This window comes from Lichtheimia ornata (assembly GCF_029851405.1).
Source record: "Lichtheimia ornata isolate CBS 291.66 chromosome Unknown scaffold00079, whole genome shotgun sequence".
Lineage (NCBI taxonomy): Eukaryota > Fungi > Mucoromycota > Mucoromycetes > Mucorales > Lichtheimiaceae > Lichtheimia > Lichtheimia ornata.
The window spans coordinates 112,332-132,942 of NW_026695399.1; the positions used below are offsets into that span (position 1 = coordinate 112,332).

Consider the following 20,611-nt stretch of genomic DNA (forward strand, 5'->3'; position numbering starts at 1 on the left):
ACTAATAGCGCAATAGATGATAGTAAATGGCTGGCTGCGTGGGATGTATGGCACATTGCAGCCACAAGTAAAACAGGAAAAGCCGATAACAGCTCCAGCAACAAAACGCATAATGCATATGGCACCATCCACTTCAATAGACGACGACTTTGTATGTCTTTTTTATCTGCTATGATACCATGTGCGCTAATGATAACCCTCTAGTGACTCCTAAAGTACATTCAACATCAATCGGTGTCCATGCACACGTTTGTGGCTATACATATATAAAGACATTAGATACATGAAATAGATGAATGTTTATGCTACGACTTACTCTTGGAATAAGCGCACCTGGGGCGATTGTTACATTCTTCTGGTGATACGATCGTCATACAATATCTCATCGCCGGGCGCTTGTTCAAGACGTCTTCATCGTTAGAGTCAACAGCGTTGGCTGTAGCAAGGAGGGTGGTAATACCAAGGATTAGAGTGGTCAACTTCATTGCAAGTAGTGTATTGGGAAGGTGTACAGCACAAGACAAATGGCTGCGTAAAGATGAGCATTGGCATTACACATTTATATAGCTTCTTGAGAACCTTATCTTTTAAAGGGGTCTTCTTCTACATCCAAGACGCAAATCACCATCATCCAGTCTACCATGCCATTTGAATGCTACCCTATATGTAATAGAAATAAGAAACGCCCACCTTCAAACAAAGTAACCAACGGCGTCAACTCGGCATGTCGTATGCTTCTATGCCTTCTATGTGGAGAAGATGACATAACCATGTGTATGAAAAATCGCTGTTTTTGTCATAACTTGGATACATTGGTGGTGAAGAGATTATGAAAACAGCCATCCATCCATCCACTGGGACTCCAGTAGACACACTTTTGGTGCGTATGTATCCCCTCTAAATGTGTGCCATTACTGCGTCTCCTGCATGGTATCATAGGTATCAAATAAGCATCATAGCTCGTTGCACGAGAAAGCAGGAGTCATCATACTTGTCTGTGGCAGAGCAAATGTGGCGAAAATAAGGAGGACCTCGTTACACGGGATTGATCTTTCTAGACGATGCATGTACATGACCTTGATAGGAAGAGTCAATGTGCCGCATCATAGTTCATCTTTTAAATGTAGCAACATGATTAAAACGTGATGTGTGCATGAATGTCACAAAGTACTAGACCCATCCTTAGCTTCTATTATCCCCATCCAAAAGAAATCCATGCATAGGTTTTGAAATCCATTATGTATTTACAAGACGCCTTTGGAAATTCCTTTGGCAAAGAATTCTACGTTATTATCCGCTATTTTGAAATGCATTGATTGTACAACAGTCGCTGATGCGTTGGGCAGTATTTGCTGAGCGCCATGCAGGATAGACAACTATCATAAAAAAGAAGAAGGGGTCAGAGATCCCATCAAGTGTGTGTGTGTGGGAGAGAAAATACCTGTCCATGGACATCACGTGCAAGACCACTGTTTAATGCCTCTACTTGTAAGACATGGCTGGCATTCATCATGACCATCCGACAAAATGCATCTTGTTCAAGATCCTCCGTGCCTTGCTCATCCGCATGAATCACCGTGACAAGAGCACCGTCCGCTCGACTCATCATGACTTTTAACTTTTGAATGAAACGTTGAACAGCCTCCAATCCAAATCCACTCATCAAAAGAACACTGGCATCATCCAAGACTAAGAGTGGGTGTTGATTTTCCTTGGTTGCAGCCGAGACTTGGAGCTCGATCACGTCGTAGAATGATTTCAATACATCCATGGTGGTGTCATTGTTGTTGCTGCTACTGGCATCCAATACACTGGTGGGTGTGGTAGGTGTTTTGGCAGGTGGATAAGGTGATCCTTGTGCATAGGGGTTCAAGTGTGTAAGCCCGTCAATAAAGCAAAGAAGTCCTGATTGCTTGTATGCTTGAAGATTGATACCCTAATACACACACGTTGTTAATAAGAAACTTGGGGGATAATGGAGTGTCCAATGCCCCATACCAATTTGCGTCCAATGTGGAAGTAGTGGTTAAAGATCTGTGACAGCCCAACCAAGATCACTTTGCGATCGGCTTTAAGCTGGTTGCCGATAAAGTGGTGTATCAAAAAGTTGGCGTTCGCATTGAGGCAGTCTGTGATAACAATGTGTGATTCAGAAGGTAAAAGATTGTTGGGGAAGGCGAGGGCAGCGTCGAGTGTTGGGTAGCCCATTTGGAGGAGAAGGAGGAGTAGAGAGAAAGAATTCCTTGGTGTGCGCGAGCGAGCGCGATGGCTGATCATCATGCTATTATGAACACACACACTCCGCTGAACTCTGCTGCTGCTGCTGCTCTTTTTTATTGATGTCAAAATACAACAATGCTTGGTATCTATCTATTCATGAAGAGGCCTTTGACCAATCCTGTAAAATCCTTTGTCTCTGGAATTCCACAACATGATTCACATTGCCTATCCTGCTCCCTGCACGGTGGATCATATCTTCAATATCAGCCATGTGTTGGTCCAATTTTTCTTTGGCGAGAAAAGTGTCCTGAAGATAGTCATCTGATACATCCTCTTGATCCTGCTTCATGCTCGGCTCTTCCATGAGGTTCATTCGAGGATCCTTTTCAGTGTCGATGGTACCGAGCCATGACCATAAATCATCCTCCTCCTTTTTCCAGCTGCTAACACCCTCACGTGATGATGATCCTTTCATCTTGTCATATCGAGCGGTGGATGATGCTTGTTGTGATCCAATGGACTTTTGCATCTCATCATAAAGTGACTCCAATCGATCGTCAACCAAAGACATTTTCCTCGCCATGTATGCATTCAGGATAACGAGCAACACCATGCATAGTACAGATATCAGCGATGTGCTGGGAGTGGGTAGTTGAGTGTTTGTTGCCAGCTTGAATACACCAGAGAGTGATGATGCAATCTTAGCCCACAATGTCTCGTTCTCTTTGTCCATGTCATCATTGGCTCTTCTCTTTTTGACCTTTTTCCTCTTGACTCTTTTCTTCTTTTTGCCCTGACCTTTCTTGGGATGCGATTCGGACAACTTTTGATTGATCGCTTCACTGAGAGCCTTGTAAAATTCCTCTTGTCCACTTATTGATGCACTCTCAATGGTAGCTAATCATAATAAAGAATATCATTAGATGATACCTTACCAAAGTTATCATCATGCTTCACTTACATTTGATCCAGGAGCTCTTTGTAAAGTCGACCAGCACGGTGACCAGCATACGTGTTTGATCGTTATCACCCCACATGAGACAGGTCTTGGTTTTGATTGAAAAGGACCCTCCAGAAGGAACATCGGGCGTTTGTGTTGTGGTGACTTCAGTGACAAAATCATCAAGATCCTTATGGTATATCTCCTCCTTTAGCAAGCACTTGGTTGATTTAGGCCCTAGTTCCAATAAAGGTTAATGATTTCAAAACGAGACCTTACGTGTAATAATAACTAACCTATGGCTCCATTCAATGGTTTGGTATATGAAACATCTCTTACAGATTCGATGGATCCTTGTCCAGGTTGCCATTCGCCCATATTAACGTCTTTTTAAATGTTAGTTCGCCATCATGGTATTATCCCTTGTTCATTATTTACATACCAGTGTTCTTTTGATCCTGCAAGAATGATTTCATAAATGATCCTTCATAGAGCATGCTGTACAAGGTCTGCAAGGTACAAGGGAATGTTGTCTCCAATACTGTTTTGGTATAATGTTCATCGCATGCACATTGGGTCTTTGGGTGAGGAGTATGATCGGCAGGTACATTGTCTTTGGCAGTAGTTGCAACAGGATCATCCGCAGTGGCGGTGGTGGGTTGTTGTACGGCATTGTCTGTTACTTGAGCGTCATCCATGGCTAAGGATCATGAATGAGTTTCCTATATGCTACGTTTTATAATCCACACTTACGATGATCTTGATTCGATGATGCTGATACGCCATCCTCCTCCACATCCACGTATGTATAAACTCCTGAAGATGTATCGCTTTCATCCATGCTCTCGTCATCATTCTCTTGGTCGCTACTCTGTTTCTCTTCGTCCTCATCCGAACTTTTTGATGCATCAGGTTGTGGTCGTGATTGTCGCCATACATCCAAAAGAAGGTCGTAAGCCTGATCTCTTGAGAGAAACGATGCGAAAAAGTGCTACAAACGACAACTAGTGAGATGTCATGTCCCCATTCCTATAACATGATACTACCTTTGCTTGTAATGTGGATACTTGGATAGCGTTGGGGATGAATAAAGCCGTTGTGCGCTTCTCAATGTCAACAATATCCGAAAAAGCAATGACCAACTAGAATGCACCAGTGCTGCATGAATAATTTTGCCAGAACGGGCCGACTCCGGTGACATCACTTACGTTGGTGACCCATCCAAAGATATTTGCATTGAAACACAAATGGTTCTCGGATATGTAGATGCGGCCTTGAAGTAGAATCTCCTTTTGTAGTGCACATCCAAAATCTATAGAGCAGGATTGGTTATTAGCCATAATGCTGAAAAGTCCTCATTTTACTCGTTGTACCTTCGATTAAAGGATCATTCTCGGGCACACTTCGAAACAATTGATGAAACTCTTGATTCCTCTTCTCGTTGGCTACTTCGAGATGACATGCAGCTGCAATACTGCCTGGAGCAGGCTGTGATAATCCAGTACCCATGGCTTCATCTTGAGAAGAAGAAACATCGTCCGAGTCATAAGACGATGTGCCGTTATTGTTGACAGTGGGAGCTGTAGCTGCTGTAGTAGTATCTTGTTGTTGCTGCAACGACATGCTGGAAGCACGCGACCTTGACCTATTGGCACGGTTTCCCAATAGACGAGCCACAGGTGTTTCTGGAACAGCTATGGGTGGTGCAGGTGATGATGCCGGGATGGGTTCAGTGTTTTCTTGCTCGGAAGCATTCGTCTCAATGGTGGTCATGGACTTGTCAGGGAAATGACGTTCAAGAGAGAGTGTCTTGGGTGATTCAATAGCAACGTCAGGTTGTTGTTGTTGTTGTATAGGCACAAGTGGTAATCGTCTTGGGGATCCTTCAGAGTTACGACGAGGCAAATTGCTGGTGTGAATAGGAGGAGGAGGAGGAGGACACCCAGTCGACACAGTGTTGGAATGAGGCCGATACTGGTTTTTGTTCTTGTTATTGCTGCTGCTGCTGCTGAAAGAGGATGAGCTCATAATGCGTGTGTTTTGTGGACTGTCAAGTGATCACGAGATTCTCTTAAAAGATGAATGAATTATATACAATGCACTCTATATCACCATAACCACAACCCCAGTAAAAAAAAAAGATGTCGCTTTTTGAGCTGCATAATTTGTTTGACAGCTACATGACGGCGTTCTTGTTTGGTCGGCATAAACGCATGGGCTGCTTTGCACCCAGCTTCTCGTATAGTGATGGCATAGTAATACGGTCATGTTGTAATCAAGGCAATAGCCAACAATGCATAATGCATGATACCCTCTTTTATTCCAACCCAAGCAGCCATGTACATTCGATACTCTACCATAGCACTTCCATTCAGCCCATCGTTTTCCTTTTCATCCCCCAATAAAGAAGCCATTGATATGTAGTTCATAAAGCCCCATAGCCAGAGTCAATGAGCTGAGCATCCTCGCGAGAGATTGGGTCGATAATTGGTTTCGGTAACAAAACGAAGGTGGCGATGATGTCTCTTTTTCACTCTTTCAACGATATTGACATGGCGCACATGCGTAGCTCTCTCACTCACATGGGATGAAGATTAATTAAAACGCAAACGCAAATGCACTTAACACGAGCCAAGTCATATGCAAGTTTATGCATTCACCCTATTATCGCTAATCGCACGGCCTGTAAGAAAACTCTGTATATGTAGTAGAAAGATCCAGCCATGCTTTATAATAAAAAGGAAAGCCTATATATATCCATCTGAAAGAAAAAGTGTTGGTAGCAGCTATTGAGTTCTTGCTTTTAACATTGGCATAGCTTTTTCTTGTCTTGGCATTGCCAATAGCCACTGTTGCACTCGGACGAACTTCCCATCGCCATATTATTCATGCCGCAAGTTACATGTTGGGGCTCCAAACAATATCCACCGATTGTAGATTTGCACGCGCAACAGCACGCTTTAGTGTCTTGTGCAGTGTCCTGGGCCCTGACACCGAGACACAAGCATAAGAAAGAAACAACCAGAAAAACTTGGTGCATTTGCTTGTACATTCTTGTAAAAGGTCTTTTTGAAAAGATGGAGCTTGTAGTGGTAATGGTAGTGTAATAATGTCAGCGTTATGAATTCAATGCCTGGGTTTATATAGCAAGAAAGATATGTAGCTGCACATCTTCATAGTGCAAGGTGTACGTATGCAATGAGCTTGGATGATGGGATGATGGCTAAAATGCAATATACTACATATACATAAACACCTCCATGATGCTCTTTATTTGTTGACGGCATGTACTTGCATTTGCCAATTGCTATTGGAACCTGTCAATAGGATCTGCTGCATCTCATGACAGGTTTAAAGTGATAAACCTGCTCAGCCCTTTGTAAATTTCTTATCGTACATACAGGTATGGCATGTACAAGAAGGACAAATATGGTTTGGGGCATCGCCTCTGAAACATACACTAACATTTGGATGATGATCAATCATGCAAGGGCAAAGGATGTGCTTATAATACAAGCTCTATATGCACCATGAGAAACAAGTTTATGTACAAAAGCTGGTAAAAACTTGTCGAATGTGAAGATCTTGGTTAAAAACAAACATTGCTATACTAAACTAGAAATCGCATGCTTGTTGAAAATGCAAAACATGGTATGTATGCATGGTAAGGTGTTGATCCACGAGAATGATTCGCAAGTTATAAAGATCGACGCCTCAAATGCTTAAGGCTTATGTATAAATTATTGCATTCAAGCGACATACTCTATGAGAGCCTCGTATTCTGTGTACGTCGCGAACAGGTGCTTTATGCTACCAACATGGGAGCGTAATGAAACTATAATTCTCACAGTAGTGGGTGCGACATGGAAGAAAAAAGAGCTCGTTCCTGACGCTGTCAACAAAGGTGTTCATTATTGTGTTCATTTGCTCATATAAACGTTACACATCCTATAATGTAGGTGGGCAGCTCTTGGTATGACATTATGTATTATAGCTGTATACAGCAGCGCATCTCAGTCATTGTCATTGCTGGTGAATGCACGTGTAAATAAAGCCATCCCATTGTTTTATTCTCTTTGTTCTAAAGTGCATTCTTTGCTCAACTGCTTGAAGGTGTATGGTGGATGTACGTATGTGTGTGTTCATTCTTGACGTGGTGTACTTCAACGTCCGGTCATTTTTTGGCAGTCGGGGGATCTCTAGGCTGTGTCTCCTCCCTCCTCTTTCCTTTGTACTATGCATGACTTGTATCAGTGTTTCGAGAGTATAGCACACGAAAACACATATCCAGAGAGATGGAAGGTAAATTGGAAACACATGATTGCTTGGATCGAGTCAATCGAGGTTGACATTTACACTTTGTAGCTTTACGAACGATCGGCAATACAATTCAGGGCCATGCGCTCGACCGTCGACAATGCGATCCAACCTCTTGGCAGCTCAGAGACGTTTACAGCCTATATGGATGAGTACATCACTAGTCTACGTGGTAGCCAAAGTTTCACTGATTTAATGGCGGTATGTGTCTATCTATATCCATGTTTCTATTATACAGCTTTTTAACATGTGTTGCAGCATTCTGGATTCAGCGCGTACCAAGAGATCAAGATGTTTGAACAAAAATACAACCTGTGGAAGCTATGCGAGATCCTTTACTTTGGTCAGGAGGCAGAAGAGGTCAAGAGCATCAAGTTATTGGCATTGATAAACAAGATTGATCGATGTAAGCAGTGATGATGATACGACGCGTTTGTCTTTGGTGTGTTGTTAATGGGAATCGATCGATGTAGCCTACCTGAAATACGACATCCAGGACATCTACAGTCATCCTACGCCATGGCTTCATCCAAAATTTTGGCCAATGATGTGCAAGTAAGGCTTCTTTGTTATGCTAAGGATCGTAATACTAAGGGATGCAATGCTAGATTGGTCTTACGGAGGAAACTGGAGGATGCCTATCAATTCATTCAACGACTCAATACCACGGACCCAGCCTTACAAATGCTCGCCAAAATGCTCCACGATGCACCTATCATACCATCCCATAATTCAACCGACGCCCATCAACAATTCGCACATGATATACAACAATGGCATCAGCAGCTGGATTCAATACATCGTCAGGCGCAGGTCGCAATGTCAAATCAACAACAACAAGGATTGCTAGACGTACTCTCGATATTACGTGGTGATGGACCAACGATTGTTAAGCATGCTGATACATCGACCGAAGCCATTGTGGCCTATCTCATTTATCATGACGCACTCGCTTCACTTGACGAGATTCAACAAATTGCAAAGCGGATCACGATTTCACGATGCGATGCACATCAAATCGACGAACGAAGTGTGAATGCTTTTGCATGGATGCTTCAAGGCAGGATTTGTGAAGCACTCGAGTCATTTCCTCACGCTGATTGGTGGCTATTGACACACATCCTTTACCTGTTTGACTTGATCGGCATGCGCTACGTGGGCGATACCATTGTTCACCTACCATCCCCCTCCTCGAAAAAGGACATTGCATTAAGCTTCCATGATTTGGTGTTACTCATGCACACACGTGAGTTGGCCGCACAACCCGAATTGTGGCAGTACAGCCTTGATTATCTCGACACATGTTATTGCAAGGAGAAGCGACACGTGGGTCTGTTGCAGGTAATCAATAATGCGAACAAATTGGTTTTGGATGGTACATTGATCGAACCCTATATAGAGCATCAAGCACATGCCTCGAACAAATCCAGCCGATATCCAGAGGTTACTTGATTATTGCATTGAAAATGATGATCCTCGTGCAGTGAAGGAATTATTCAAGGTAAACGAGACGTTGGATGGCTCCCTTGGATCTTTGTTGAACCTTTGCTGTTAGACTATCAAAGACCATAAGATGGAAGCAAGCTGCTTTACAAACGCTGTGAAATATCTACTGGTAGCAGGCGAATATAGTGCTCTTGAATATGTGTCTGATGCCGCCATGCAACATTATGCTATCACTGGTAAGCGATCTGCTGCCATCCGCCAGCATGGTGTTGACTAATAATACCAATTATTCAGGACAACTTGTTGAATTTGCTGGTTTGGAGTCAAAGAAGTTGGATCGTGATTGGCGCTTACCCAAGACACAATTCTATTTGCAATTTCAAGAATGGAAGAGGATAAAGGTATAGGGAAGGGTTCGAATTTGGGGTATGTATGAGGTATTGAAAGGGGATTATATAGAGTCCAGAGGAGAAGATGGAAGTCTTGTATGACATGTTGACATCAGAAGGATCGCCTGTGGAGTATATACCACTTCTCTTTTTGGAGGGAGTGATTGCACTCGAATGTAAGTTTATTGTATTCTTTACTTTGTGTGGGATACTAACACGAGTACAGATTCAAGTGTCGGCCTACTCAATTACCAGACGATTGCGTTGAAATCGACCTTGCAAGATTTTTCACAGAGAAAAGGAAATGATGAACGAGCCTTTGAACTTGTTGCTTACAACCTTGAACGTATGGACGCCGAGAATCATCCCAAGATACAAGATGCATTGGATTTATATCGAGAAACCTTTGTTGATGTTGGCACTGATTTCATAAAACGGTCTTCCGGTTGAATACATTAAACTGGGCATCTGCATAAATGGGGGGGGGGTGTTGGATTTACGGAGTCTCTTTTTTTTTGTACATACATAATTGCATTGTCACACACGTCATCGCAGATTTCTTTCAGCTCTCCCTTTCCCATAATGATCGGTCCATCCATACCAAAAGAGTTGTTGGAGAAAAAAAAGCAAGCATCGTCGCCAACCCATGAACCCCATTCACCGTCAACATCACCTCCCCATTCACCTCCTTCTTCTTCTGCCGAGATGGCAGGTCCTATGCTTCCACCCGACTTGATGGCAGAGAAACAAAAGCAAAATGAACACCAATCGGTCAATGACGACGACGACGACGACGATGATAGTGATGCCTTTACGCCTGCGTTGCCACCTGATCTTTTACAAGCACGTCAAGAACAAAAGCAAGAGCAGCAACAGCCACAGCAACGTCGAAGACGAGCACCCGTTGGACCCTCGTTACCTTCTCAACAACGGCAGCAGGAGGATGAAGATGATTTCGCGATTGGCCCTGTGTTACCTACTGGTTATGATGCTCAACGTGATGCGGTGCAATCCACTATCCAAGAAGTGGAAGAACGATTGCAAAGTGGTAAAACAGCTATGGAAGAGGTATGTAGGGAGGGGTATCCATGATGTAGCAAGGTGCTCATATCCAAATGTATAGGCAAAGAATGCTGACAAGAACAAAAAAGTTGAACGTGGCGAGTGGATGTTGGTACCGCCGGAAGTCGATTATCTCCGTGGTGGTAACTATCCAGCAACAGGGTTGATTGGGGTTACATGCTGACAACTTTTTTATGAGCTGATTCGTCAAGATCACGTGGATTCAATCAAAGCAGCTTGAGCACGGCTGAACGCGATCGTAGCGTGTGGACTGATACACCAGCAGACCGTGAACGTAAACAAAGGGCACAAGAGCGTGAGGATGCTGCTGCTGCTACCAATGCCTCTTCTTCTTCTTCTCGACCCTTACCACCCGTACATTCTCGTTACGATGATGATATTCGACGCAATGTTCAGCAGTACAATGTATGTATGCTACTATTCGTTGTTGTTTTTCTTTATTGACATAATGATGTTATACATAGAATACAGAGCGATCAAAGTCTTTGATGGAAATCCACCGAGAAATGGGAGGAAGAAAGAGAAAGGAACAAGAAGATGTAACCAGCCGACCCTTTGATCGAGAAAAGGACTTTTTAAAGACCTCACGACCCATGGACAAGCGACAAAAGAAGGAAATGATGAAGAGGGTTGGCGAATTAGGAAATCGGTTTGGTTCAGGTAGCAGCTCATTCTTGTAAAAATTCTCTCTCTCTACCATGCACAAAGACCACCGTCTACAATGAATGAATAAAAGAATGAGTTGTTGTTTGTTTGCCCATGCTTATTATAAGAGTTCACTTACCAATGAGAACATCCGTACATGATTGGAAAGAACTAGCATCGGAGGCAAGATAAACAGCAGGGCGACCAATTTCATTGGGAGTGCCCATACGTGCCAAGGGTGTAGCATGGCGGAAATAGGCAACGGTCTTGTCATCGGATGGAGCAATAGGCGTAACAATGTTGCCAGGCGATAAGCTGTTGACACGGATACCATATTCTGCCCATTCTACTCCTAAAGCCTTGGCCATATGCACAATCGCTCCTTTGGAAACACAGTAATGTGTCATACCAGGTTGGGCATCAGGTCGATTAATGACATGACCCGAAATTGAGCCGATAAGAATAATGGATCCTCCATTGCCTTGTTTCACCATACGTCTATGTATTATTATTAGATGATGTTGTTGGTGACGATGCCACCCTTTTATACTTTACTTTGCTGCTGCTTGGGCTGTCCAAAAAGTACCATCCAAATTCACTCGCATGATCTTGTGCCACGATTCGGGTGTATGTTCCAAAGCAGGCTTGTATTCGGCAATGCCAGCATTGCTCACTTGGACATGAATAGCACCAAAGTCGGCTTCGATTTGTTCATACACGGCTTGCACCTAGTCATAAAGTTTCCCCATTTTTAGTGTATGTATCCATGTAGGCATCCTCATTCCAGCCGAAACCAACCTCGTCAAAATTGCTGATATCTAAATGGTAATATTTGACTTTACACGAAGGGAACTCATTGCCCACCTCCTTTGCTGCCTCTTTTCCCAACTCATCACGCACATCCAGTATGGCAATTTTGGAAGCTCCCGCTTGTGCAAATGCACGGACAATACCATGGCCTATACCTCGAGCTCCTCCAGTAACTATGATAGTATAAGGAATGAATGATGACGACCTCCTTACTACGTACGCATCATGTGACTCAACTTACCAATACAATTCTTGCCATCAAGACGAAATGCATCATGGGTGGTATTCTTTTCGGCTGTCATTTATAACGTAATAGTATGAAGAAAAAGAAAAACTAAGGATCCCGGATACTGCACATCTCTTTTTTTATCATACTGTAACACCATTCTCAAATTTCCCACAGGCACCGACTTGGCACCCAAAAACATCCCGAAGTAAAATGGTATTTTCCCCGTCCACAGAGTGATGAGATCTCCCATGAGCAGCAGCATGTCATTGACATTGAGTGGTAGCAAGTTGCGTCAAATATCTATTAGTTTGCTAATTACATGCTCCCTTTCTTTGTGGGGTCACTGAGAGTCCTCGTCAAACCATATCCAAGGCCACAACGTTATGCTACTACTACTGCTGTCGGCATTAAACGAATAGCGTGTGATTAATGATATCCTCCGTCGAAAGTGGCTATGACTTTAGACCTTAAAGATGAGCAAGCCTAAGCTTACATAATAAACTCCACCTTTCGACTCCTTTTCTACGGAATGCAGGGGAGGAGGGGAGGGGCATTGGAATGACCTACCCACAGTATGTAGAGCACAGAAGAATGATTGACATGAACTGTATCTCCCCTTTCTTACCACCACCATCACCCCCTTGAGCTTTGGCATGAGGATCAAAATGGTCTGTTCGCATTTCACCAGAAACACAAACAATGGATCAGAGGGCATGCATATTTTGTTTCTTTTCTTTCTTGATCCATAATGGGTGCTCGTCAACATACATGGGCGCCAACAACCTATCATTATCTCGATCATCATCATCGTCGTCGTCGTAGTAGCAGTGTTTCGCTTAGTACAACCAGCAGCAGCAGCAGCACCAACACAACCACTACCACTACCACTACCAATGGTAAACGATTTCGACGCCGATGCACCTACCCTATATCATATCAACGAAAAGCGATTTCACCTCGAGTATGTTATTTTGCACGACCAGTGACCATTTCATCTTCAAGTAGTTCAGAGAATACGATGCAGCACCAACTATCCATTGAGATTCCTGCAACGTATTTATCATCCTCCTCGCCTGCATGTTCATCACCGGTCCCTGTTTTTCATACACAATCCTTGCTATTTCTTTTCGGGTTTCTCTTTTTTCCATGCTGGTGGGTGGGTGCATTTCTACTACGTAAACAACCACAACAACAGCCATCGCTATTACCCACCAAAGAGGGATACCAAGCACACTACAATTTAATTTCGGTTCATCCTTCCTTATTAGCCAATGGACGTATCTCTTCTCGCGTGTTATGGGTTCCTCAGCAGCAACACTATTCGAGCAACAGCACCTTGCGAGTCGTATCCACCTCATTACCGGATATACCTGGATCACGCACGAGCTGGGCTAGAAGACTCGAGCAAGAATATGAAATGTTTCAAAAGTGGAATCGGTACATGAGCTTTGCATCCATTGTGTTGATATTAATCATCGTTGCCATGCTGGCATGGTATCATGGAGGCGTCGTGTATGGTCGATGGCGTCCTCTTCTTCCCCATTGATCATTAGCAGTAGTATAGTATAGTATAGTATAGTATAGTAATAAATGATCCTCCTTTAATATTCATCCACACATACGATATGTCTAATTTGTTTAAGGTATGCCATTTATTTGTTCTTTGTGTTCTCGCATGCTATTAGTTTTGTGCATACATCCTAGTCCATTCGCGTGCTAAAAGAAAAAAGGCATTAGAGAAGGGAATATGATCCAATGACCCCCGATGAAAAATACCTGTTGCAATAGCGGCTTCATCATTCTCTTTCCAATGTTGAGCGACATCATTGGCTAAAGGATCATCAGGATTAGGGGCTGATAGCAGTGCTTGGATCGACAAGAGCACCGTCCGGATTTGGAGAGCAGGTGACCATTTATCTAAAAGAGTGATTCGATGAGTGGGGAGACATGTATATACACAAAAGCACATACCTTTGAGGATATCCAAGCAGATTCGGCCAAGCTTATCGATATTAGGATGGTAGATCTTGGTCAAGAAGCGCACCTTGGGAGGAGCCATGGGGTAATCTTCTGGAAGGAATAGCTCCAAGCGAAACACACCACCTACAGCCATATCCCTATTTCAGTCCATTTCCCATTTCCCTCATTGACACATGGGCATCCTATTCATTCCATACCTTCAAATGGTGATTGGGTGGGTCCGGCAATGACGACGTCAAAGTAACGCAAATTGTCTTCATGAGGAGTAGCACTAATGCCAGGTGCAGGCTCGGCGAGTAAGCGCTCTGTTTCCTAAGAAAAGGTCAGTCTCTTTTATTTCCCATTCCCATCGGAGCTTACCTTGATGATGCGTTTAGGAAGTGCCATGGCGACGGCGAATGGGAGGGAGGAGGTTGGCTAGAAATCAGAAAGAGGTCTATGGAAAGCGAGCTGCTACTTTGTTCAAGTGACGTGGTCTCCGCTGGCAACGATGGGCCACGTGACCCTTAAGGAGGAGGAGGAGGAGGAGGTGTGTACCTACGTGCTTGAATCAATCTATGAATGCTGTCTCGCCTGCATGAATGAATACTCTTTTGACACTGCATGGCAACATGACCTAGTTACATTGGGGCCACCTTGAATGGATCATCCACCAGCAGCAGCCAGTCCATGGAGAAGAGGTCTTGCATGGAAACGGTCACGTGCAATGTTGCGGGATGAATGAAATTGGCTCCGATCTTACGCCCGGTTTCCCAATTCTTCTTTTGTTCTTCTTTATGGCCACTTTTAAATACTGCCTCGACTGGTAAAGTGACATGGGCTGCCATTGTTGGTTTGATCTCACTCTATAATTCAAGCAACAACCTTTTGTATCCTCGGGAGGACAAGGAGCACAGAAAGCTACTCTTCGCATGCCGGAATTGTCAATATGAGGAAGACGCATCCAATCTATGTGTTTACAAGCACGAGATTATACACGCAGCATCGTACGTTGACACGAGTTATGTATGGATCGCTTGCTTTTAGTAACACATTACTCTATGCTTTAGAGAGCAAACAACCGTGTTATCAGAATTGAGCGTTGATCCAACATTGGTGAGTAAGGTGCATTTATTTTCTTTTATACATGGCTTGCTTATGTATACATCACCTTGTAAAGCCTCGGTCCAACATACCTTGTCCCAGATGTGGCTATGAAGAATCCGTGTTTTTCCAATCGACATCACGTAGAGCCGACGCAAAAATGACTTTATTCTATGTTTGTGGAAATCGCAATTGTGGACATCGTTGGGTTGGATAAACACACACTCCCTTGGATCATGAACGACATGTCAACAAAATGAGCAACACATATATACCAATCCATGACACTTTTTCCATTATCCAACAACAAAAACAGCAGCAGCAACAGCAGTAGTAGTGTGCCATCACAAATAGTTGTTTTTTTTTCTTCTCAATCATCAAGCATACAGTGTGGGGGAATAAAGTGGTCTTCTAAGAAAGTTGTTCTAAAAGCATAACGCATTGACCGAATTCTACAACATGTTGTTGTCCTGTTCCATCTCTCCCAAGTTTTCGTAAATCCTCCTCATCCAACTTTTCAAGCATTTGCTTCATCAATCGCATCAACTGCTCGTATCCTTCTGGATCGCGCCTTCTTGCTTCAGCTATTTTTTGGAAAAGAGGGATTGAATACAACCTTCTCAAGTTTTACACACATGTACGTACCTAGCTTGTACCATCGCGTAGAGCCACGAATGAGATGCAACCTGTTATGGATATGAGGCGTAAAAGGACGTGAGGGGATCAATTCTCCATTTTGCACCTATGCATGTACGCACATGGTTATTCATCACGTGGTCATATAGAGACGAGTTGAATGTACATACCTTGATTTGGAATTGTACTGTTTGCACACAAGCTCCAGGTTTCGATAGGGCAATAACATCATCGAGCTCTCTCATTGCCAAAGGTCGTTGAAAATGGATCAAGTCAAAGGTATCATCATGCAAATCCTTCAAGTGGCCTGTCTGAAAACGAACATTGTTGGGTTGTTGTAGAGGCCTGAGCATATCAACGAGGAATGTGAATCGGGTCGCCGGGTATTTGGTTGCCATATCCTACGTACACCAAACATTACTCTGTAAATCCCATTCATTCACCCTCCTGTAACCCATGATGTTACCTACCATCCAGAAGGATTCGGGACATGATATCATATCATGTGTGGTGATAACGAGTACCTTGGTCTTGTGGTCAAAATGAATAAATCGATGAATGTCCGATAGTAGCTCATATCTATAATAACATTCGAGTCAATAGGAATGATCAAAAGTGTCCCTTAAGCATCGTACCCATCAAAGTGAACAGTTCCATCGATGGCATCAAAATATTGCTATACGATAATAGTATCATGCGCGTTTAATGAAAAGAAAAATATACAATAATATGGGTTGTTGCAATTACCGATCCAGCAAAAGAGGATGAAAAAGATGCTGGAAAAGGAGGTCGTCGTGGTGTTGATGCTGTCATGGATTGCTCCGCCTTCATTGCTTTTTGAACAGGACCAAAGATGCAAAAAGAAAAAGGACAATGCTCGCAAAGGCTTATATAGAACAAGAGATTTCGTGTTACGAATGATGTCAGTGATCGCTCACATGCTCCTCATCATCTTGATCAGGCTGAGAATAAGGCAGGATCTATCGTAATTCCTTAGTATGAGCCATCCATGTTGCTAAATAAAAGCGTCATGTCAATAATACTTGCCGTGAATTCTACGTAGCTTTCTCGATTGGAGCTTTGGAGTCGAAACTAAAGTACATGATGATACCCAATGAGTCTTTTATCGCATCCACCATCATAAAGAGTGTGGGATGGTACTTACCAGCAAGCATAGTACGCCATCTTGAGATACACGTATCGACACCTCATCCGATTGTTCTAATGCTCTTTTGCAATGCATGAAATGGGAGTAATGGTAACTATGTATGATTCATTCATGGTCATCAGTTTCCTCTCCCCCATGTGCTACCATAGTCATATGCATGAACTTACCAGTGCATGACGTCTCCTTCGCATTGGAAACTAATAAAGGTCTCTGAAGAACCCGGATATTCAATCTGCATGACCTATGATCAGTATCCTTGTTATTATTACCATCATGCTGTAACTTACCTCGTACATGCCTTGATCGCTCTCTCCTTTTAGGTAGAATTGTGGATTTTCAGGGGAGAATTTGAATGTGATACGGTCACATGACTTGTCCAAATCACCCAGGGCATCATTCAAAGCTGAAGACTAATGATAGATCAATTTAAGATTTCAATCGCGTTCATAACGCTGGAAAACTTACCCGCATGATAGCACGAAGTTGAATGTCGCTGCTTAGTGTGAGAGATTCATCATCGAGTTCGGGTTCAAGGGTGACAAGGCTGCATCGTACTTCATGATCTGGATCTTCTCGCCTAGAAAGAAAGAGCTCTCTCGTGTTAATAACTTCACCACCAAAGCACCAGCCAATGTCAAGAGATAGATAAACATACGTGAATTCAACGGGTTGGCCTGGTTCCATATAACGAATTTTACAAGCATCCACGCTTTCACCAGGAGCAGGCATCAGTATTCCTAGGCAGTCAAGCATTGTGCCGATGGCAACACCAAACGGTTGTATGGGATCACTGCTGGCTTGGATACGGTAGGTCTCAAAGAGATTACGCTTGAGATAGGCCACCATTTTGACGTGCCGACCTTCCATAACGGTGAATGTGATGCCTTCATCCAATATATGACATGTGGCGACCTATATCACACACACGTGTGTCAGTAAAATAGAGAGAAGCTTCTTCTTTTGTCACACTGATCGCGTACGTTCTTGGTGTTCATTGCCCGTAGCAAGTTGTTCAACGATCGCACACTCATCAGTTCACCAACAAGCAAAGGGGAGGAGGAGGCCATGTTGAAATGGGGCACAATGAGGGGAGGAGGAAGAGGAGAGGAATACCACGGTCATGCATTTGTATGTGTGGTCACTTGCAGCCGCAGCTGTTCTTGAAAAGAGTGAGAATGGGAGGGAGGAGCGTGAGTGTGTGCGTGCAACTTGGAATTGAAACAACACACCTTTTAAGCTTTGCAGTCGTTTCTTACAAGCATAGCAACACATTCTTGACAATTCTCAAGCACACAACGCCATCTGCCGTCTGATCTGTTGCCGCTGCTCTAAATCATCTTTGCATTCTTGCGTTACCACATGGACCGATCTCCTCAGAACAACTTATACGCTGGACTCTTGATATATCGGTTGCAGAGAAACGTTGAATATTTGTTATTAAACGACTCGTTCACGAACAAGAAACATTGGTTTTGTCCTAAAGGACAGGTGATTGGTCAAGAGGACGAAGTAAAGTAAGCATCTTTTAGATACTCGACGACGACCCTATTGTTGATCATGTACCTGTATACCTACCTATATATAAAAGATGTGCCTTGCGTGAAGCATTTGAAACCACAGGACTTAGTCCCAAAGATCTTCGAATCGAGGAAGGATTTACTATTGGCCTTACTTATTTGTCTGGTACCAGGTAAGCAAATGAGAATGAGAGGAAGGATACATTGGTATGTATGTATGCATATGCTAATTTAACATGTTAGGCCCAAAAAAGTGGTTTACCGATTGGCTCAAATTCTTGACAACCATGCTCGAGTGCTCCCAAATGCCGACGGTGTCCATATTCAATGGTGCAATCTATCAACTGCTTCAGAAAAAGTCATCTTCAAGAGCATGCAAGAAGTCTTTAAACATGCACAACACTTTATCGAGAACAAGAAGCAACGCTATCAATCCCGACGTCATGATCATGATCATCACCATCACCATCATCGTGTCGATGGTCGTTTGAACAACAATGCAGGTTCACAGCGCAATATTCTCCAATCACGTGGTTCATTGGCCCCTCAGCGCCGTTCTTTGCAACAACAGCAACAACATCAGACGACAACGACAATGTCGACAACGACGGCTGAATCAACCACCTCTTCCAATACCAGTAACCACCACCACCAGGCAACTGACAATCCATGGTACAAAACACGTCTATGCGAGCGATTTGAGACTGAAGGCAGCTGTTCTTATGGATCCAAATGTACGTTTGCTCATGGTGTTGCCGAGTTACGTGAACGCACTGGTGCCGAAGAAGATCCGGTTGCCAAGTCGGGAGCCACGACCAATGATAAGAACCCATTGTACAAGACCAAGTTATGCGAACGCTTCATGAAGGATAACTTTTGCCAATACGGGCCCAAATGTCATTTTGGTAAGTGTGCAATAAGGACGCATGGTGGGAATGGGTTAACTCAACATCATCCATCATTTATGTAGCTCATGGTCAGCATGAACTTAAGGAACGTCCAACATCGAATAACAACAACAACAACAATGGTTCCAGACGTACTGAAGATTCGATATCCAGACCACCACCCCAACAACAGCAACAACAACAACAAAAACATCATTATCAACAACAACAACAGCAGCAGCAGCAGCTGGGTCCTATGGAGACATCAGCGGCAGGTGGCATACGCCGGGCTCGTCATAGTAGCCCTGCAGGTGCAGCATCATTTTCTTTGGAGGAACTCAAACCTGTGGTTTCTTATAAAGAAGAAAAACATCATCAACGACCAAGAACTTTATCTGTGGAACAAAAGCCAGCAACCCCCCTGCAAGATTTGATGAATGGACGCATTTCGGTAATGAAAAAGAGGAAAAGAGGTAGATGGATCCGATGATACTAATATAGAGACTATATAGCAAACCAACAAGTCATGGATGAAGATTGTACATTTATCAAAGGAAGAACAGGCTAGGATGTAAGTCTTCGATAGTGTGAGATTGGAAGATGGGGGTTTTTTTTATTCATTTGTGTCTTTTTATGTAGCACTCCTCCATCATCCAATTCCCCTCCTTCATCAACACCCGTGAAATCAGCTCAGGAAGAAGCGCTTATTGAAGATCTCAAGAAGCTATTTATCCAAGAAGAAGGCCGACAAGACAAGCTCTCCAGTGATGTGAAAGAGGTGACCAAGCTTGAAATGCGTAATGATTTATCAAAACGTCAACTCCTTTATATCCTTTTGGCAAGCTTGCTTCAAGATAACCCTTCAGGCGTTGGACATACCTTGAAATCACGCATCTCACTTTTCAAAACGGTAAGTGTGCATGCATACCCTGCTGCAGCTGTGTTGATGTCAAACTCAACGCTCCTTTATATAGTTTGTGAAAACAACCACGGATCAGCGTACGTTATTGAAGGCTTGGGAAAAGTTTGTGACGCAGCGCGCACCCGATATGATTTCCAAAACAGCGATTGCCCTCTCGACATGGTATGATTGCGATCTAGTGGATGAAGAAGTGTATCTTGGCTGGTATGAGATCTTGCCAGAAGGGAGCGATTTGAAAAAGAAGAGTGCAAAATTCATCGAATGGTTGAGTACCGCAGACGAAGAAGAAAATAGTTGATATAATAGTGTATGCATGTATGTATGTACCAAATAAAAAAA

General features: G+C 43.3%; 9 protein-coding genes across 9 annotated transcripts; 4 read left to right on the forward strand and 5 right to left on the reverse strand.

Moving 5' to 3' along the window:
* Nucleotides 1-1,244: 1,244 nt before the first annotated feature.
* On the reverse strand, nt 1,245-2,208 carry O0I10_010962 (uncharacterized protein; the record flags this gene model as incomplete). Its single annotated transcript, XM_058490935.1, has 3 exons — nt 1,245-1,376; nt 1,442-1,936; nt 1,999-2,208. The coding sequence occupies 3 exons, from the start codon at nt 2,206-2,208 to the stop codon at nt 1,245-1,247; spliced, it is 837 nt and encodes a 278-aa protein (XP_058338330.1).
* Nucleotides 2,209-2,374: 166 nt separating this feature from the next.
* O0I10_010963 (uncharacterized protein) lies at nt 2,375-5,188 on the reverse strand (the record flags this gene model as incomplete). The annotated part of the gene is made up of 8 exons (XM_058490936.1): nt 2,375-3,117; nt 3,182-3,397; nt 3,457-3,546; nt 3,603-3,860; nt 3,914-4,151; nt 4,207-4,302; nt 4,369-4,472; nt 4,534-5,188. The coding sequence occupies 8 exons, from the start codon at nt 5,186-5,188 to the stop codon at nt 2,375-2,377; spliced, it is 2,400 nt and encodes a 799-aa protein (XP_058338331.1).
* A 2,208-nt stretch (nt 5,189-7,396) lies between these two features.
* Nucleotides 7,397-9,762, forward strand: O0I10_010964 (uncharacterized protein; the record flags this gene model as incomplete). The annotated part of the gene is made up of 10 exons (XM_058490937.1): nt 7,397-7,462; nt 7,526-7,678; nt 7,736-7,883; nt 7,951-8,032; nt 8,086-8,818; nt 8,877-8,978; nt 9,033-9,159; nt 9,218-9,324; nt 9,383-9,488; nt 9,539-9,762. 10 exons carry the CDS (start codon nt 7,397-7,399, stop codon nt 9,760-9,762), a joined length of 1,848 nt encoding a protein of 615 aa, XP_058338332.1.
* Nucleotides 9,763-9,894: 132 nt separating this feature from the next.
* Nucleotides 9,895-11,075, forward strand: O0I10_010965 (uncharacterized protein; the record flags this gene model as incomplete). Its single annotated transcript, XM_058490938.1, has 4 exons — nt 9,895-10,380; nt 10,436-10,517; nt 10,574-10,800; nt 10,860-11,075. The coding sequence occupies 4 exons, from the start codon at nt 9,895-9,897 to the stop codon at nt 11,073-11,075; spliced, it is 1,011 nt and encodes a 336-aa protein (XP_058338333.1).
* A 13-nt stretch (nt 11,076-11,088) lies between these two features.
* On the reverse strand, nt 11,089-12,152 carry O0I10_010966 (uncharacterized protein; the record flags this gene model as incomplete). The annotated part of the gene is made up of 5 exons (XM_058490939.1): nt 11,089-11,111; nt 11,180-11,538; nt 11,596-11,768; nt 11,839-12,023; nt 12,092-12,152. The coding sequence occupies 5 exons, from the start codon at nt 12,150-12,152 to the stop codon at nt 11,089-11,091; spliced, it is 801 nt and encodes a 266-aa protein (XP_058338334.1).
* A 675-nt stretch (nt 12,153-12,827) lies between these two features.
* Nucleotides 12,828-13,625, forward strand: O0I10_010967 (uncharacterized protein; the record flags this gene model as incomplete). The annotated part of the gene is made up of 1 exon (XM_058490940.1): nt 12,828-13,625. One exon carries the CDS (start codon nt 12,828-12,830, stop codon nt 13,623-13,625), a length of 798 nt encoding a protein of 265 aa, XP_058338335.1.
* Nucleotides 13,626-13,760: 135 nt separating this feature from the next.
* Nucleotides 13,761-14,446, reverse strand: O0I10_010968 (ubiquitin-conjugating enzyme E2 35; the record flags this gene model as incomplete). Its single annotated transcript, XM_058490941.1, has 5 exons — nt 13,761-13,795; nt 13,856-13,996; nt 14,051-14,182; nt 14,257-14,371; nt 14,420-14,446. 5 exons carry the CDS (start codon nt 14,444-14,446, stop codon nt 13,761-13,763), a joined length of 450 nt encoding a protein of 149 aa, XP_058338336.1.
* A 1,107-nt stretch (nt 14,447-15,553) lies between these two features.
* On the reverse strand, nt 15,554-18,013 carry O0I10_010969 (uncharacterized protein; the record flags this gene model as incomplete). The annotated part of the gene is made up of 14 exons (XM_058490942.1): nt 15,554-15,726; nt 15,788-15,884; nt 15,949-16,179; nt 16,249-16,357; nt 16,414-16,454; nt 16,526-16,603; nt 16,717-16,758; nt 16,826-16,870; nt 16,944-17,040; nt 17,114-17,178; nt 17,234-17,356; nt 17,412-17,523; nt 17,602-17,858; nt 17,927-18,013. 14 exons carry the CDS (start codon nt 18,011-18,013, stop codon nt 15,554-15,556), a joined length of 1,557 nt encoding a protein of 518 aa, XP_058338337.1.
* A 292-nt stretch (nt 18,014-18,305) lies between these two features.
* Nucleotides 18,306-20,570, forward strand: O0I10_010970 (uncharacterized protein; the record flags this gene model as incomplete). The annotated part of the gene is made up of 7 exons (XM_058490943.1): nt 18,306-18,460; nt 18,535-18,636; nt 18,707-19,368; nt 19,434-19,801; nt 19,863-19,921; nt 19,990-20,260; nt 20,325-20,570. 7 exons carry the CDS (start codon nt 18,306-18,308, stop codon nt 20,568-20,570), a joined length of 1,863 nt encoding a protein of 620 aa, XP_058338338.1.
* Nucleotides 20,571-20,611: the final 41 nt, after the last annotated feature.